This window comes from Simochromis diagramma, unplaced genomic scaffold (assembly GCF_900408965.1).
Source record: "Simochromis diagramma unplaced genomic scaffold, fSimDia1.1 OVJJ01000646.1, whole genome shotgun sequence".
Lineage (NCBI taxonomy): Eukaryota > Metazoa > Chordata > Actinopteri > Cichliformes > Cichlidae > Simochromis > Simochromis diagramma.
The window spans coordinates 651661-669598 of NW_024387279.1; the positions used below are offsets into that span (position 1 = coordinate 651661).

Genomic DNA, 17938 nt, shown 5'->3' on the forward strand with positions numbered 1-17938 from the left:
TTCGTTTTGGCTTCCTTCTATAAGTGAAACATCACAATATAACCAAAATTACTGTAACCATGTCCAATGAACTTAAAAATTGTATGCCTTCTAAACAGCTGCTTCAATTACTTCAGGCTTTTGACCTGAGAGCAGTTACCAGCTTCAAAATGACTTTGGTGACGGCAATGATGCAACGATCATTTTACAATTGAATGGGACTGAGTTATGTCAGTGGCAATACACCTTGATTGAAAATTTGTGCAGAAGCAGAAAGTGTGGCACACTCAGCCTCAATGTGATGAGAAATACAAACAAACCAAGAAAACAAGAAAAAAAACACTAGAGTACAAACTATTCCTCAAAAGAGTATGGCTTGAAAAATGAACATTGAATGCTATAGTAATGATGGCCCCAAAGTTAAAAGTGAAAGTTGCTCCTACCAGTAAAAACCTATAAAATTGTGAGAAAAATCAGTTTCGCTATATACTGTAATTTTACCAGTGTTGGCAAAAAAGAATCAATGGAACATATTCAGAGAGGTAGACATATTGTTTCCATGTCATAACTGTTCACTCGTACAGTCTGTTCTTGAGAACCTGTACCTTCTTTGAAAGGCTGTTCCCTTCGAGCTCCATAAGCAGTTTCTGGAATACCTCGAAGGTATACTTCAGTTCTGGTGGGTAGGTCAGGTTCAAAGTGTACATTAATCCAAATAGCATAGCAGCTGCTAGGGCACAGTTGTCCAAATCCTGCAAGACTCTCTGGCCTTCCAGGACTATCCCAATGTCCTCAGGGCTGTCACTGGCATCTCTTGACTTGATGATATGGATTCCCATTGTTGTTTCCTCAATAGATTGTTGGATAACTCCTTCATCTGTGGCCTGGAAAATACACATTCCCAAAATTAAATTCAACAGAACACTGGTCATTGCAAAGAAGCAGAATACTGTCAGAGAATGAAGAAGTGTTCAACTATGAACGCCTCTTCATTCTCTGAAGAGGTGTTCAGAGAACACGTGGTCCTAATGCATGTAGAAGAAAAAAAAAAGGTAAAACACCTAAACATAATATCTTCTCTAACCCATATAGACAATTCTCTGTATCTCTTTCTTGGTTAAGGTGACATTCAACCCATTTATTAGTAGATAACTACATTTTGCCATGGTTTAGAAAGGACGCTGAATAAAGCAGTATTTTTTACAAAGTGAATGACACAAAACAAGCTTGTTGATTTAGTTTGGTTTTTGCAATAACCGTGAGATACTAACATCTGAACTGTGCTAAACTATGATCCAAAACAAAGACGTTAGCTGTATCCAAGTATTTCATAAATATTTTTTTTATAAACACTTCCAGGCCATACAGTATTTTGTCTAATAAATAAAGTGGCCCCAATATTTATTAAATATGTCCATTAAAAAGTGAAATTGTGGCATGTCAGCATGTATATAAAACAAGGTTTCATAGCTAAATATAGTCTAATCCTTTTCAGATATGTCTATTCATTTTAGAATAAAAAAAAGACATACAAACTGGGGGCCGCCAGTGGTATCGATACACCTGTGGCACAATTTTGAAAATCTTAGATCATTTTCAAAATCCGAGAGGTCAATGTCACTGAGATTCAAAATCTTTTTAGTAGCTGCACCAATGGGATGAATTTGACAATCCGACATGACTTTGTTGTTCAGTTGTCCACGCGTCATTGTGGCAATAAAAGCCTTTTTCAGCCAAGGGGTAAGAGATTTTAGATTTTTAAGTTTTGGGAGGGGGGGGGTTAGTTCATGAAGCAACCACATTTATTTTCAATAAAAATGACCTTCTTTAATAACACTTACCACATGTTCTGTCATTAAATTGCTGGGGTCTTCGTTGAGGTACACGCAGAGCCCCTTGATAATACATTCACGCACAAGATCAACATCATCCTGGCAAAGGGTGACAAGCAGCATTTTGTTAAAATTATTATTTTCTCTAAACTGTAGACACAAATTAAAATTCTTTCTTACCTGGGCCATGGGTTCCAGAATATTCTGCAGTCTTCTTCCTATGTGTCCTCCTCGCTTTTTGAACACCTTTATAAATTTGTCCGATAGCACATCAATTTGCGAGAGAAATCGGGACTGCAGTGGCATGGTGGTAATCCGCCTAAACTCTGCATTTATCTAAAAAGAGAAGTTGACACATAAAAATACAGTCACGAACTCAAATGTAACAAGGTCACATTTACAACAACTTATATTTTTTCTCATATTACTAATTTTTAGCTATGCATCCCACTCACTTTTGTGGTGAAATGGACTGATTTTTATATAGTGCTTTTCTACTCTCCCGGAGTACTCAAAGCGCTGTATACAACATGCCGCATTCATCCAATCACATCAATTCACACAAACACTGTTTTCTAAGTTTTTTAGTGCTTCCTAACTACCATTCATACTCCGATGAACGCATCAGAGAGCAATTGGGGTTAGTATCTCTTGTAGCCGAAGGATACTTGGCATGCAGACTTGAGGAGCCAGGGATCAAACCACTAAGCTTCTGATCAGTAGATGGCCTGCTCTACCTCCTGAGCTAAAGCCTACAACAAGAACAAAGTCACAGGCCACACAGATTGACAACCCTCCATCAGTAGAGCTTAATTTCGACAGGCTTCCAGAGGAAAAAAGTTACACAACTGCTCGCGTTAGAAGTGGCTTTATAACAACTGATTGTATATAAAAAGAGAATGATGTCACCACTTGTTAATTTCTAATTTGAAGTCTTAAGCTGTGCGTTTCCACAGTTGCCCTTCCAGCTTTCTTTTAAATAGCACGTCATTAGCACAGTGTAGATCTGCCTATGGAATCAAGAGACACTGTACCCTCATTAGTTAATCAAAAATCGTTAGCCAATGAGCATACACTAGTCCACTGTCCTTTTCCATATTAATGGGTACAATGAACACCATGTCATAGCGCTTTACTAGTCCCTAAGGACCCCAAAGCGCTTTACATATCCAGTCATCCACCCATTCACACACACACACACACACACACACACACTGGTGATGGCAAGCTACATTGTAGCCACAGCCACCCTGGGGCGCACTAACAGAGGCGAGGCTGCCGGACACTGGCGCCACCGGGCCCTCTGACCACCACCAGTAGGCAACGGGTGAAGTGTCTTGCCCAAGGACACAACGACCAAGACTGTCCAAGCCGGGCAGTGAAACTAGCAACTTAGACCACAAACACTCAGGAACCATAAACCATGTTTACTGAGGTCAAAGATAAAGTCAGCAGACCTAGAAACCATTTCTATCTTTTATATACAGTGTATGCTTCAGGTGCTATAATCAATAACAAAAAATCTTTACAATTCAAAATGACTTCTGACATTTTCCACAAACCTGGCAGACAACGTAAATGTTGTCAATGTTCTATTACAGGATACCATTAAAACACAATGATCTTCACAAAAGAATTCACAAATTACATACCTCGCTCACTTCAAAGAGTGCTGGCCATCTTGCCTGGAAGTCGCTGATCATGGGTGTGTCACAAACTACTTCATGTCTCCTATATGCAAATGTTTTCTCCATTTTCATTCTCACCACCTCCCGGTTGTTTGTCTTCTTCACATCTAAAAGAAGCTCCACTCTCACAGTCTCAAGGCTATCTTCAGATTCTCCAACCGGATAGGGGGGACAATAGTTTACTTCAGACCGCCGTGGTCTTTTAACGGCAAAAGCAGCACTTGATTTGCCCCCTGGTTTCTGTGTCACAGAGTTCATAATCACCTCAGGGCATCCTAACTTTCTTAATTGAGTGCGGTAACTTGCCAGTTTATTCTTTAAGCTATCTTTCCATCCAGCATATCCTGTGAGGGAGCCCCTCTCAGTGAGACAAGGATGTTTTGAGATGGGGGCCTCACCAACTGTGTTAAAGTCTTTATCAGTGACATAAACTTTGTATCTGACAATTTCTTGAATGAGGCCTTCAAGAATTTGCGACTTTAGTTTAGGATCTGGAGTAAGCAATGTGCCCTTTTCTTTGTATGCTGCATTGCCTCGCTCAAGTTTTAGCTCTGCATCAAAGGAAAACTGAGGAACACAGAAAACCCTTGGCCACAATGCCCTAGAGGTTGATGAGCAGGATGCCTCAGATTCTGGTGATGAGAGTATGTCTGTATCAACACATCCACTGGACCGGGAGGTGGAATCATCCAGACCAAAACTGCATGAAGCATCAACTTCATCAGCCTCAGCAGACTGTGTAGTTAAGCCTTCAGCCAGGGAAGTCATTCTGATTGTTCCCCTATCTTGTATTTCATCCATTGAAGTAAGGTTCATGAACTCATTCCCAAATAGTGGATCCATGAACTGAAGCCGGAAGTTGCTATTATTGAGGCCACACTGTCTTAGCACTTTTTCAATAAGTTCAATAACGGATCCTGGAAGTCCACAGTGAAAAGTCAGCCTCTGACTGCTGTTGTCTCCCAAAATCACTTTGAGAATTGCCGGGGCCATTGTATATCCTTAATCTGCGAAATAGATGTAAAAGAACACTATACTTTAAAAAAAAATGTGAAATGATCAATCACAAAAACACGTCTGAATAATTAAATCTCAAACTTAAAAATTACATAACAGATAATTAAAAGATTGATAAGCTGCCCACAAGAAAATTAACAATTTAAATTGGAAAAAATAGAAAAATCAAAAGTAGCCCCCCCAAAAAATAAACATTATGTCTGCATATCCAGTGTTTAACAAACTTATTACACCACAAGCCCCCCCCCCCAAAAAAGAAAGAAAAACGAAATATTTTAGAATTAAAAGTTTAGAAGTCATTCTCCTTTTCAGTGCATTACCAACATTTTAACATTAAGAACAGGAGTGAGGAGTTTAAAACTGAAGTCATCTTTTTATATGCAAATGTGAGCTGGCATACTAGACTTCTCTGAGAAATCAGAAATTAATCAAGCACAATCCACCACTAAAATCTATTTTTCTGTTCAGGATTGATACTTAACTGAAATTTCACAGCAAAAGCTCAAAATCTTACCAAGTATATTTGTCTTTTTTCTAGTCAAAATAATCTCATCACACTTAAAATAATACACATTCAGCTACAGAGTTACATTTCAGTGAGATATAGTAACTTGTTTTTAGACAGTGCATCTTAAAACTGAAGAATTTTCACCTAATACAAGTTGTTTTTGCTTGAAATAAATTTAAAAAATCTGCCAAGTGAACAAGTGAAAATTCTCCAGTTTCAAGATGCACTGATGATCTTTTTTGACTAGAAATAAGACAAATATACTTTGACCATTACAGAAACATAAACAGAGGAAGCACATAGAGTGCAAACCTCCGCCAAGCCAGCTCACTCTCTGGGTAGAAGAGATCAGAGAGCCAAAGAAATTTGATATTTAGAATCCCTGTATGACTATATTTTGTAAATATAACCAATGGCAGTAAGAAACATAGTTTTAAATAGCTCTATATAACATTACTGTCACTTTGACCTTTAGAAAAATCTGTTGAGCTTGAAGGAGAGGTCAGAGGTCGAAAGTGACATAATATTTTTTTAAAAAAAGTTAAATGATACAATCTATGTTTACAATAAAAACTACACTTGTAATAATCTGTTTCTAAGTTAAAAGACTTTTTGTGAATTTTCCACCAATAAATCCTTAAGTTGACCTTGAAGACATCACTTCCTTGGCTGTGGTAATAATTTTGGTAATTACCAATACTGTTAATATAGGGCAGATCTACATTAAACCTTACATTGGGTGGTCAAACAAATGTGTTAAGCACTGCACATTATCTGTCTTGTAGCCCTATGTCCAAACAAAAACAAAAAGTGCAGTCAAGTAAGAACAAAACTGCAAACTAATCAAAACTCCTAATTAACCAACCTTTTATGATGATATGTCTTTTTAAGGTCACCATTCGGATTGGGCCAATCATGTAATCAGCCAACGGATAAGTGTCACAGAGTTCACTCAGTGCTAGAAGCTTGATTTCTCTTGAAGGGGACATACTTAATTCAAAGGCTCTGTAGTGTTCATTGTACCACCCACACAACACTTTGACAATGAGAAACAGGTTCTCATTAATAACACACATCTGAATAATTTCGGCAAACTCTGGTAATCCGGATGTTGAACCATGAGTAACTATCATCCCTTCACTGTAGGTTATGCCAATAACTGACACGTTTTTGGCAAGATATACTTCACATGTACCAGGGTGTTTTGACCTAATAGCTTGACAAACGTCCTCTTTCAGTAGATCAACTGGAACTGGGGACGCATGATGTGCATCTAGGTTGCATTTACCATATGACGGTGAGCTGATGTGGAAAGAAATCATCAGCTGATGTTTTGAAGCCAAAGTCAAAGGTACATTTTTATAGCAACTGGTGTGTTTGACAATTTGCTTAAAAAAACGATGTTTGGCTTCAAATCGCATTGTCCATACTGCTGAAAGAGGGCCAAAGTACCTTATCATCTGAGGATAGTGCTCAAGAAAGTGATGCTTTGGTAGAAGTCTGACACAGGAAAACAGCTCATAGTACCTTTGTCTGTGTTCAACTATTTTGCTTTCAAGATACGAGATGGACTCATCAGTATGTACAAGGGCAACAACTAACTCCACAATATCTTTTAAAACCATCAATACAACCCATGCTGGCTCATTTTCTGGCACACGATGTCCTATTAAAAATGGGAGCAACCTCAGCAAATTCCAGTTTTCATGGGCATTGCCTCCAATTGTTTTCAGACCCAAGAGTCTCTGTGGCACAACATGTGGCTTGTTTGTTTTGTCTGACCATTTATAGGGGAATGACAATATAGCTTTATTTAGCTCATCTATTGTAAAAATCTTCTTGGATATCAGTGATGCTAAGCAATGAGCCACCTCTACTGGCACAATACCCTCAAATAAGTCGTGAGCAATGTCAGGGGGAAAACCAGAGACTACATGAAAATGTGACAATCGTTTTGCAAAAACACAATCTTGTTTAACCCGAAAGTACTGTGTGCTGTTCTCAGAGGCTTTTTTAACATGTTCTTCATGAACTGCTTTAGTTCGGAGGCCAAAAAAACCTGAAGCAACACTGTGAGAATTACTATCACAACGTTTTGCTGTGCAAAACCGACAGAAGTAATCACCAGAAAAATTTTCAACAAAGCCAGCAATGCTGTGTGCTCCCAAATTATCAGCCACAATGCTATGCAAAGTACCTTTGAGAGATTTCCCTAACAAAGCAATATACACACCATGGTCCTCCAAACTTTTAAGATCTTCCACAAGAGATTCCAAAACTTTGTCATAACCATATGCTCTAACATCATCACTTTTACAAAGCACAGCAAGATAAATAGATGATAAAGCAGAGTGACAGCCTGGGGGCAGGTTTGCTAGTATCCAATAAACACCAAAAAGCTTGTGCTTCTTTCGAGACGTCCCTAGGGGATTGCAGGTCTCAAAATCATCTACATACAAACAAAGTGATATACGCAACTCATCAGCATTCAAGAAACAGTTGTTTTTGAAATGATAACCATCTTCAACAGACCTGTACTCACAAGATGGGTCAACTTCAGTTTCGTCCTTTCCTCTATGACTTTCAAGTACCTTATCAAGAATTGCTTTTCTATTTAAAAGTTGCTGTAATGATTGTAACAGTGGGACATACTGAAAGGTGCGCTTCTTTTTTTGATCAAGTATGTAGGTAACTGGTTCCACAACACCAAACGTTTCCCTGTAAAATTGTTTACGTTGATATGTGGTGCTAAGAGGGCCTCCTTTTCCTATTGCGTTTTGAAGAGGGTCAGATAAACAAACTGCTGCAAGGATTTCTTCAACTACAGAGTCTTCAACTTGAAGATGGTGACGGCTAAAGATGTCAGTTATGAAGTCTCCAGATACTGGGACTGATGCAGCGCTTTTTAAATGATAAAGTTCTTGTAAAAATTCATCAATAGCTGTACCTGGCACATGTACTAAACACTCCAACTTCAGTAAGGCCGCTGCAAGCTGCTGCTCTATTGCATTTGGCAGGGCTTTATCTTGATCACTGCAATCTACCGATATACAATTTGAATCCTCCTCGACAAATTCCTCACACTTTTCATCAGGAAATGATGACAGAGATGCTACTGTAGATTTCTTCACAGTACCTGGTTTCAAATCTGCAAGGTTATGGGGTGTATGTCTGCGACTCTTGTGAGATTTAAAGGTTCCATAAATACAAGTCTGAAAACTGCAACCAACAAACATGCAAGAAACATTTTCATTTTTCTTTAGATGTGAGTTGATATGAATAAAGTACTCCCTTTCATTTGCCAAGTTCTTGCAGGAACATAAGTGACAACTAAATATAGATAACTCTTTCAATGTCTGACTGTCTTGTGAAGAATGCACTCTACTTTGATGTACAATTAAGGCGTTCCATGTCTTAAATGTGCATGGGCATTTTGAATACGTACATGGATAACGGGAAGTACGTCCAAAATGTTTGAGTTTGTAATGATTAAGTAGCTCCAATCTACCTTTAACTGATACTGAGCACCCTTTACACTGCCACATTCACTGGAGAAGGAGGAGAGGGAGAGAGACAGATTCATTAACATTTGCAATGCAATTTAGTAGAGCTTAAATGTACTTAAACCCCTTAAGTACTGCCCTATTTATAGTTCAAACACTCACCACCCCTACAGAGCCTTTAGGGACACTCAGGACAGAGGTAAATTTTGTTTCACAGGCAGAATACGATATCTAGAAAAAATCAAATTTTGCATCAATTATAAAAACATTTAGCATCTATTAAAGATTTAGACAAACTGTTCAACATAGTTCTATGTGTGTTTTAAAAATAAACTAATCATGGTTATTAATTATACATTAAAGTAATTTTCCATCTGATTAAAGCATTACAGATATATGGTAAATTACTACGCACCTTTATCTGAAAAAAAAAATATTCCATGTGGCAACCCAAACCTAATCCAAAAACTTAAAACTAAGTACAATGTTGATAACTGGAATATTACACATCTGTATCCTGCCACCAAAATTCTCTTTCAGTAATACTTAGTTACATAATTTAATTTGATCTTTCTGCAAAATAAAATTTACAAAAAGTAAGATAACATATGCAAATCTTCACTAACAAACGAAATATTATTACAACATTAACTTTTAATACCACTACAGAACAGCACTAGAGAATTGCTCTGAAGTGACAACAATCTGCCTCTCAGCAGGGACAAGCACCAAATATCTGTAAAGAAAAAGTCAATACATTTCAAATAATTATATTGTCACAATGACCCAGAAAATACAAAAAACTTACAATTTCTCTGGCACTAATGACTACTGCAGGCCCTTCATACCTTTCTTTTTTTTTGTAAAACATTTTTACTAACACCAGTTAACTAAATGCACACAAGTTTGTTGGAAAAGATGTTAACACGCATAATACTGCCCTGCAGCTTAAGCTAGCATTATCGTCACTTAATTTGAGGAATAATTCTTATTTTCCATTATGTTGCTCAACAGCAGTATATACGAAAAACTACCTCGGTAAAAATTCACACATCTGATAGATTTTATCTTCATTTCCTTTCGAAAATTTAGTTTTAAGTTTAATTTACCTCGACAAAGTAGAGCTCTGCGCCAAACGTACGCCTCCCACGAAGAGAAGAAATGGCAGACACCACGGTCAATCTTCCCTCGCAGAACACACCCTATAGGGGCGGGGTTTCAACAGAAAACATAACTATTTTCGATTATTTTAATTGACTTATTTAAAAAGACTGAACAGTCTTTTAAAAACAAGTGAAAAGCGTGAGACTGAATTATGTTTAGATCAAAAATATAAATGATTCATGTAGAATATGTGAAGCGCATATTTGCAAATTTAACAACCTCACAATAGCATGAAGCTTACATTAGCTTGAAGCTAGAGGTTGTCATTTTATTTAATTTTATTTTCTGGGCTTACAAACAGGACACGCAACATTTAGATAACTGTTACACTGAATCTTAAATCTGTGTATTGAGTGTTCTCGCTGCTGGCTGCAGAAGCAACATCATCCTATCAGCATTATAGCGGCTGTGGCTATGTGCTGGTAATGTCACCGCTGATCAACAGAGCAGCCATATTAGTAATAATAAAAACTCCGGGGGGTTCCCCGGAGGCATCTTCCTTGGGGGGCTCAACCCGGGGTAGCGGTCATGTCCGGTTAGGGGCTCTGTTGGCTCTCAGGTGACTGTTTCCTCGCGGCTGCGTGCAGCGGGGCTAGGGGAGGGTCTGTGCTGACGGACGTGGGTTACTGACCTGGTAGCCTGGCTGCCCCTGGGTGGGTCCGGGATGGGCGTGAGGTTCTGGGGGCGCTCCGTCTCTGGGCTGGGGCCCGGGCCGGGCCTCGGGGGCTTGGGTCCTGGTGGGGGTGTGGCGGGGGTTGGGGGCGGGTGGGTGCATGGGGGCCCAGCCCTGGAGCAGGGTGCCGCCGGTGCATCGAGCCACCTGGGGGGCTCTTCAACTGGTGGGGAAGATTGTCACATCTCGCAGGAGCTTTCCTCTCCTCAGGGGCTCTCTCTGCAGGAGGGGGAGACACAGGAGAGGTGGAGGAAGATCTCAGCCTGGGTGTTTATTGTCTTATGTAGTCTGGAAGATGAGTGGATGGTGGGGTGGGTGCAGTTTTCTCTGTGGTGGGGTTGGGTGGACTGTCCCGGGCTCTGTGGGGCCGGGAGGCGCTGCTGCGCTGGGCCCCGGTCTGGATGGGCCTGGGCCCCCTTTCCCTGGCGGGTCGCGGAGTATGGGGGTGCCTACTGGGGTCAGCGGGGGAGCTGGCCCCAGGGAGGGGTCACTTGCCCCTCCCTTCCTTCCCTCCCCATCTCCAGCTGCCTCACTCTTCCCGCTCCACCACAACCACCCACACATGCAGGACCTTGGAGTAGGGGTATGTCACCAGGGTGCAGAGGAGGCTACCACCCCCCCTGTCCCCTTCTGGCTGCCTCTGCCTCAATTTTATCCCACAACTTAGACATTCACATTACTCACACTCTCATTACACATACATATAGGATCTTGGGGGTGGGCACGATACACAGAATCCAAAGTACCATCAGGGTGTACACCCCACCCCTGGCGTCGTTGCCCATCTCTCAATGTTAAATACACGTAGACATTGAGGGCTAGCAGGAGGGACCATGCGCTTACCTGCTGCTCTCTGGCAGGTAGCTCCATGCCCTCCTGGGTTTTAAATGCACCTTAGAACACACATGCATCAACACTACAATGAGCGGGTGGAGGGAGGTTTGGAGTCTTCTCTCACCCCCATTCTCTGCGACCTGCTGGAGCGGGGGGGCTAGGAGGAGGAGTTGGCCGTCCGACTGCGGTCTGGAGTGTGGGGCCTCCCTGCTGCTGCGGAGTCGGGGCGGTCTGCCTCCCCCCACCGCAGGGAAAAGGGTAACACCACCTGGGTCTGGGTGCAGTTCCCCCCTCCAGGGGCAAGGGTACCTAGACCTGGTTTGTAGAGTATGCTTGGGGAGTGTGATTGTGTGTACAGCGTCTCTTTATGTCTGTCTCCACGTTGGTTGAGTGTGGAGTAAGTGCATATGAGAGCATGAGGGTGGGAATGGATGTTTGTATATGTGTGTGCCTGTATTTCTGTGTCTATATGTCAGGTTGGGTGTCAGGCGCCACCTCTCTGGGGACATCTTAGGCCCTCCAAGGTTTGGAGGCCTATCTCCCCCTACCACCACTTCCGCTGCCAGTGGCGGACTCCCTCAGACATCGGTGCGTTGGTGGTTCTTTGTGTCCGGGGGTGGGCGTCCAGGTACACACCGGCTCACTCCTTGGCGGCCGCTTATCGGGGCCTGGAGCCTGGGGCTCGCTCGGGCCACTTTGGAGGTGGGGTGCCCCCGGCCTCTCGGCCTGGGGCTCAGTCACTCAGGCACGGCTGGCTGCCGGCGGAGCTCACGGGCGCGTCACTGCAACTCCCCCTGGCTTCTGCTCCGCGGCTGCTGAGTGAGCCCTCATCTGGGACTCTCCTCAGCTCTTTCTGGGACAGTGGCGCGGCTGCCCCTCTGTTGGTCTTCCTTGGTCTCTTGTGTTCTGGGGGCCTCTGGATGTCTGGAGTTTTGATCTCCTCCATACCTGCTTCATGCCCTGGAGGACGGGGCTGCGGCCCCCCCACACCCTCTAGCAGATCATTACATGAAGGAACCTTTTAAAAAAAAAAAAACAAGCGCGTCCATGCTCACAGGTGTACACACGGGTGATCACACCCACAAACTACACCCTTTTTGGCTTCTACCTCAAAGCACACTGTGTCATGTTGATCTTATGTTTAATATTTAGTATTTACTGTCATATTCCCATATATCATTGTGATGTTGTTTATTCTATTACTCTTGTTCTCTTCTGCTTGTTTTCTTTTTTCTTTCTCAGCAGGTGATCCAGGTGATTGATATATGCATTTTTTTTCTTTTTTTTTCTTCTGCTCATTCTGTTGGTTTTTGTCTTTTGCCCTTCTCCCCCGTCCCTCTTCTCAGCTGTTTCTCTTTCCCTCTTTCTTTCTCCCTTCTTCCCCCAGTCAAGTCTGTCCCGTATTCAGTAAGTGAAAATAAAATAAACAATAAAAGGTGAATCAAATGGACCATTACGGCAAGGCTGGGATGGTCAATTTGGTAAAGTAAATCCGTTGGGCATCTTTCTTTGCCTTTAGACAACAATTCTGATGGCAAAAGAGCCAAACGGGACAGGCAAAAAAAAAAAAAAAAAAAAAAAAAGTAATAATAAAAACAGATTTTAGAAGAATAAATTGAACTAAAGCTACAGAAAAGCAAACATCCCATAAATATGACCTTACATGAGCACGAATTTACTTTATTTTGTGGCAGAAAACAGTCGTATCCCTGCCCTATTAGCTTGTTTAATGGTTAAGCCACTGCAGTTACCACCACTTAGTACAGACACTGATGCAACTTTGTAATACTCAGTAAATTTAGACTGAAAAAATATATAAATCTTATTTCCCATTATATTTGATTATTACTAATTTATTAATCACATTTATCACACATTTATCACATAATTTCGGTTACCATTAGCTAACTGGAGCCTTACGTTGGCCTTTCATGGTTTTTGATAAACAACCCACATACCAGAAAAATAACATTACACCAGTAAAAGTCCACATAACTAAAGGGTCTACACTCTTTCTCACTGGTGTTTTAGCTTTAAATTCTTATTTACCTTCAATAAAAGAACTCCAGACGGTTTCCAGTTTCCAAAGCGAGAGACAAAATGGCGGACGGTGCAGGCAATTTTTCCTCCTGAACATTTCCAGGGGGTGGAGCTTCAGGAGAAAATATCACTGCTTTGTTTCTTTCCAACATGATTTAGTCTAATACACTGAACATCCTTAAAGAATATGTGAAAATGAAAAGACTAAATTATGTTGAGATGAGAAATTGAAATTAGTCAAGCTGGATATATGAAATCCTTATATGCAAATTCAACAACCAGCCTATTGCATTTTTTTCAGTGTACAAGTGAGGTTTGAAGGCGGCTCTTCTCTTCAAAGCCCGGCTTCGAATAATGCAGTCCAGCGGCGCCATAAAGTTTTTCAGCTCCATGGATGATGCTCAACAGTACACTAAGATGTTCCTAAAGTCTCCAGAGCCTCATAAAACAACATTACTAACTAAACACTGACATTAGTTTCAGGTAACAAATATTACACGTACACACAGAGGGCACAGTCTGGATTCACTAAGACACTGCTCTCCTCCTTGAAGTGCAGTTCTATAGTTTGAATATAGAGTGTTATACTACTGAAAAACTGAATTTTATGTTTCCTTTGATTCCATAATTTACCTGGTGAATAAGAACCTCAATAATATTTATCTGACTGTGGGCTAACAACATAATACCTGTTGCATGGAGATTGGGAGCTTCATTTTATTTATCCTTGCTGTTTATTTTAAGTTTATTTTAATCTAGTTTTATTAGCACTATTTATTGAATTGTGTAAACCTTTTTTTGTTTTTAAATTGAATATATTTGCACTCTGCTTTGAATTGTTCCAGTCTTGATATTTAGACTTTGTGTCCAACACAGTTTTTTCAGCTTACTATTCTATGCCTAACTGGAGCAGTGGTTGGATTGTTTCAACACTTTAATTCTGTTGCGTTTGAAGAGCTTGCTGCTTGTTTTTTTCTGGCAGACAATCTAGTTGGGGGAGGGTAAGGGTCACTACCACGAGTCTCACACATCTACTCAACTTTCTTTCTGGACTAATTCCCACCTACTGCATAATTATTCCGTCCCTATCATTTAAGGCAAGTCTGCACATTCTCTTTGTTCTAGGAATCAAATGAGTCAGCATTTAAACTTTCTAAGATGGAATGTTAAAGGTTTAAAAGGTTCATCCATTTGAGAGAAGGAAGGTTTTCTTAAGCACTATAACACTGATGTGGCTTGCCTGGAGCTCTGATAATAGCTGTTTCCTTTCATGGTGGAGGGGCCAGCGCTTCCCCTCCCTTTTCCAAGCTAAAGCATGAGAGGTCTTTTTACTGATCAGCCAGAATATTCCCATTGAGGCTCCATTGTTATAGTCAGTGAGAAATTGTGCAACACTGGTTGCTCTAGTGTTTATGGTCCTAACAGAGGTGTGGACTCGAGTCACATGACTTGGACTCGAGTCAGACTCGAGTCATTAATTTTATGACTTTAGACTTGACTTGAAAAAATGTTCTAAGACTTGTGACTTGACTTGGACTTTTACACCAATGACTTGGGACTTGAATTGGACTTGAACCGGTTTACTTGAAAAGACTTGATATTTTACCCCAAATATAAAATTTAACATGCATATTATATAGAGATTTAAAATGTGACGTCATTCACGGGTAGAACCGCAAAGGATTCTGGGAACTCGTGGCAAGCGGTACTAGCGCACGCAGGCTTTCAATTAAAATCAGTTATACAGCGATAAAAAGAAACACAAAAATGTCAAGAAGCTGTTGTATTATTAACTGCAATAGCCGGTCGCATGACAGCCACGGGAAGCCGACGGGTAAAGAGATCGGTTGTTATCGGATTACGTCGTTGAAGAGAAATTGTTCGAGCCATGTTTCCGAAGTAACAAAGACGCGACGGATGGCCTGGATTGCAGCCATTCAAAGATCAAATATAACGTCCCAGAACACTCCAGCTCACAGGTTAGTCTGCTCCAAGCATTTACACGAAGGTCAGTGTTTTTTAGTAGTTAATACGTCAGTGATATAGGTTACAAGCAAGTCTGGCGCTGAACAGAAATTGTCGCGCTATGCTCCTTTATTTATTGTGTTTATTGTGCATAAATAGTGAATTGTCCTGACACAATATTGCGTTTCGCTTCTGTTATTATGGTACAGTGACAAAAACATATACTTTTATTCACAGGATAAAACAGGTTTTTTGTATCAGTAATTGCCCAGTGCGATTACAGCATACAATATTATTGTCACTGCTACATTTCTGTGATGGGTACCAGAAATTATTTCCACTACTAATTAATTACCGTTGAGCTCAAAGGTCCTATTAATAAACGGTTAAGGAATGTGTATTTATGAAGACGATTTGTGAGACTGGTAAACTTATGATACGTACGATGGTCTTTCATTCTACACGGTGCATTTCAAGGTCCTGTACCCATCCGTCGGTAAACTGTACCTGGGCTTGTTGCAGTGACCGGAAGTTACTAAACTTCATGAGTGTATGCACTCACTCCAAGAACCGTATGATTATAAATATGCATATAAATATGCTACGATGAGATAGCTGACTTCATCTAACTAGCAAATGTTGTCCAGGCTACGTTGGTGATGCAGTTTTTTTTAATGTGTATGATATTTTTGTCATGCGATTTTAAAGCCGGTCCTACAACCGCATCCAAGAATAACATGCAGCTTATCTCAGAACTGTCGGTGAAAATTATTCTTGGAGCTAGGTTTAATTGAGCTGCATTTTAAAGAGGTGCAATTTCACAATTTGTGTATATTTTCTAAGTTCACTATTTTGTCATGTGTTGAGAAAAACACAGATTTTAAAATTACATGGTCTAATATTTACATTTAGCATATAACTGCAACATTATTTTTTCGTTTTTTTTTTTAAAGACTCGAAAGGACTTGAAATTCAAAGTTTCAGACTTGTGACTTGACTCGGACTTTTACACCAGTGACTTGAGACTCGACTCTGACTTGCCTGACATTACTTGAGACTTGACTTGAGACTTGAGGATAAAGACTTGAGACTTACTTGAGACTTGCAAAACAATGACTTGGTCCCACCTCTGGGTCCTAACACAGATTGATGGGTAATTTTAAGACTTTAATTGTCGGCCTAGTTCTAGTTCGCTTACCTGTTAAGCCATTCAAGCCTTTTTATCTGAGTATGGAATCATAAACTAATGCAATGAAATTAATGACTTTCTTGCTAAGCTGAGCCTAACATTCCTGAAATTCCACCAGAAATTAAAACAAGGTTGGTTGAACCAATTTCTCAGTCAGACGTTTCCTCAGCCATAGCTTCTGGGAGCTGCTCAGGTACGGATGGTTATCCTGCAGAATTTTTCAAACACTTCTCTACATTACTGTCTGCACAACGTGGTACAACCCTCACTGACTGCTTTAATCTCTCCCTCTGTCATGTTACGAAGCCTGTATCACACTTACTGCAAAACAAGGAAAAGATCCAATGGAACGTGCCTCTTATTTGACCGATTTCTCTCTTGAACACAGACACCAGAATATTAGCCAAGATTCTTGCCCATAGACTAGAAACAGTTGTCCCCACAATTAAAAGACCAAACAGGCTTCATTATATTTCAACATAAGAAGGCTACTTAACATAGTTTCCAGCTCTGCATGTTCTGCTCAATGTGTTGTCTCTCTTGATACTGAAAAGCCTTTGATTGAATTGAGTTTCACACTTGACAGATTTGGATTTGGAGCAAAATTTACTTCATTGATTAAACTACTGTACTCTCAGTCGTCTGCTACAATACAGACTAATGTCCAATTGTCGCCAGGGAAGCCCTCTCAGGCCTCTGCTTTTTGATCTGGCCATAGAACCCCTTGCCATTGCCTTTTTGTAGTTGCAAAGAAGTATCTGGGATTTGGAGAAACACAGAGCACAAGGTCTCGCTTGACGCAGATGATCCTCCTGCTTTTTCTTTCCAAGCCATTAACCTTACTGCTGTCTGCATTGAATCTTCTTAGACAATTTCCCCAGCTTTCAGGATATAAACTGAACTTCAATAAAAGTCAGCCTTTTCCCTTCTGTAAAGCAAATATGTTAGACTTCACTAACTTAAAATAAATAAAAACTAAAAATAAGAGTCCTGTTATTTGTATATCTTATTTGTATTTTAACATGACCCCCAACAGCACAGATACACAAAATAGCGTAATAAAGGGAAACTTTCGACTGCCTGTGTGCGTGCATACCTGCTAATCAGAGCAGGCACACCACTAAATTTTCCCCAAGCTTTTTTCATAATGGCTTCAAGTGGCCATTAGAGGAACGGTAGTGTGGTTAGTGTAGTTGTATTGTAAATGGACTGCTTCTTAGATAGCACTTTACTGATACTCAAAGCTTTTTGTACAACATGCCTCATTCAAACACATAATGTGGCAAACAGTTAAGAATTTCCTGCATACTATATACCGTATTTGTCTTTATTGCCAATAAATATATTTAGACACTTTCTCTCCTACCCGCCTGATTTCCAACAGGTTTTCCCAAAGGATCACATTGGTACATTCATTCATTCAGATCACTTGAACCTTCGTGCAGGGCTAAGAATCTAATGAAGCCAAGAGGATTGGGGAGAAAATTCAGCCCTGCTGAACCTGTTAGAACCACAAATTTCCATAATTCACTATATTTCCTAGGAT

The 17938-nt window shown here is 40.5% G+C and overlaps 2 protein-coding genes and 1 long non-coding RNA gene across 6 annotated transcripts in view; 1 reads left to right on the forward strand and 2 right to left on the reverse strand.

Moving 5' to 3' along the window:
• LOC120715793 (copine-9-like) overlaps positions 1-17938 on the forward strand; it is a 207682-nt gene that overhangs the window by 95731 nt on the left and 94013 nt on the right. The window lies entirely within an intron of this gene.
• On the reverse strand, positions 63-3791 carry LOC120715794. The gene is made up of 4 exons (XM_040002956.1): positions 3464-3791; positions 1992-2147; positions 1821-1910; positions 63-863 (listed from the first exon to the last, which is right to left on the reverse strand). The coding sequence occupies exons 1-4, from the start codon at positions 3755-3757 to the stop codon at positions 552-554; spliced, it is 852 nt and encodes a 283-aa protein (XP_039858890.1). The 5' UTR covers positions 3758-3791; the 3' UTR covers positions 63-551.
• Positions 8354-13537, reverse strand: LOC120715795. The gene is made up of 3 exons (XR_005691735.1): positions 13248-13537; positions 9637-9729; positions 8354-8758 (listed from the first exon to the last, which is right to left on the reverse strand). It is a non-coding gene; the product is annotated as an uncharacterized LOC120715795 (long non-coding RNA).

What these genes read in the sequence shown, in the direction of transcription:
- LOC120715794 (XM_040002956.1), bottom strand. Translation starts at nt 3,757, where the DNA reads ATGAACTCTGTGACACAGAAACCAGGGGGCAAATCAAGTGCTGCTTTT. An exon ending in CACTCTTTGAAGTGAGCGAG is followed by an intron (nt 2,148 to 3,463) that starts GTATGTAATTTG and finishes TTCTCTTTTTAG; the next exon opens with ATAAATGCAGAGTTTAGGCG. An exon ending in ATTTAATGACAGAACATGTG is followed by an intron (nt 864 to 1,820) that starts GTAAGTGTTATT and finishes TGTATTTTCCAG; the next exon opens with GCCACAGATGAAGGAGTTAT.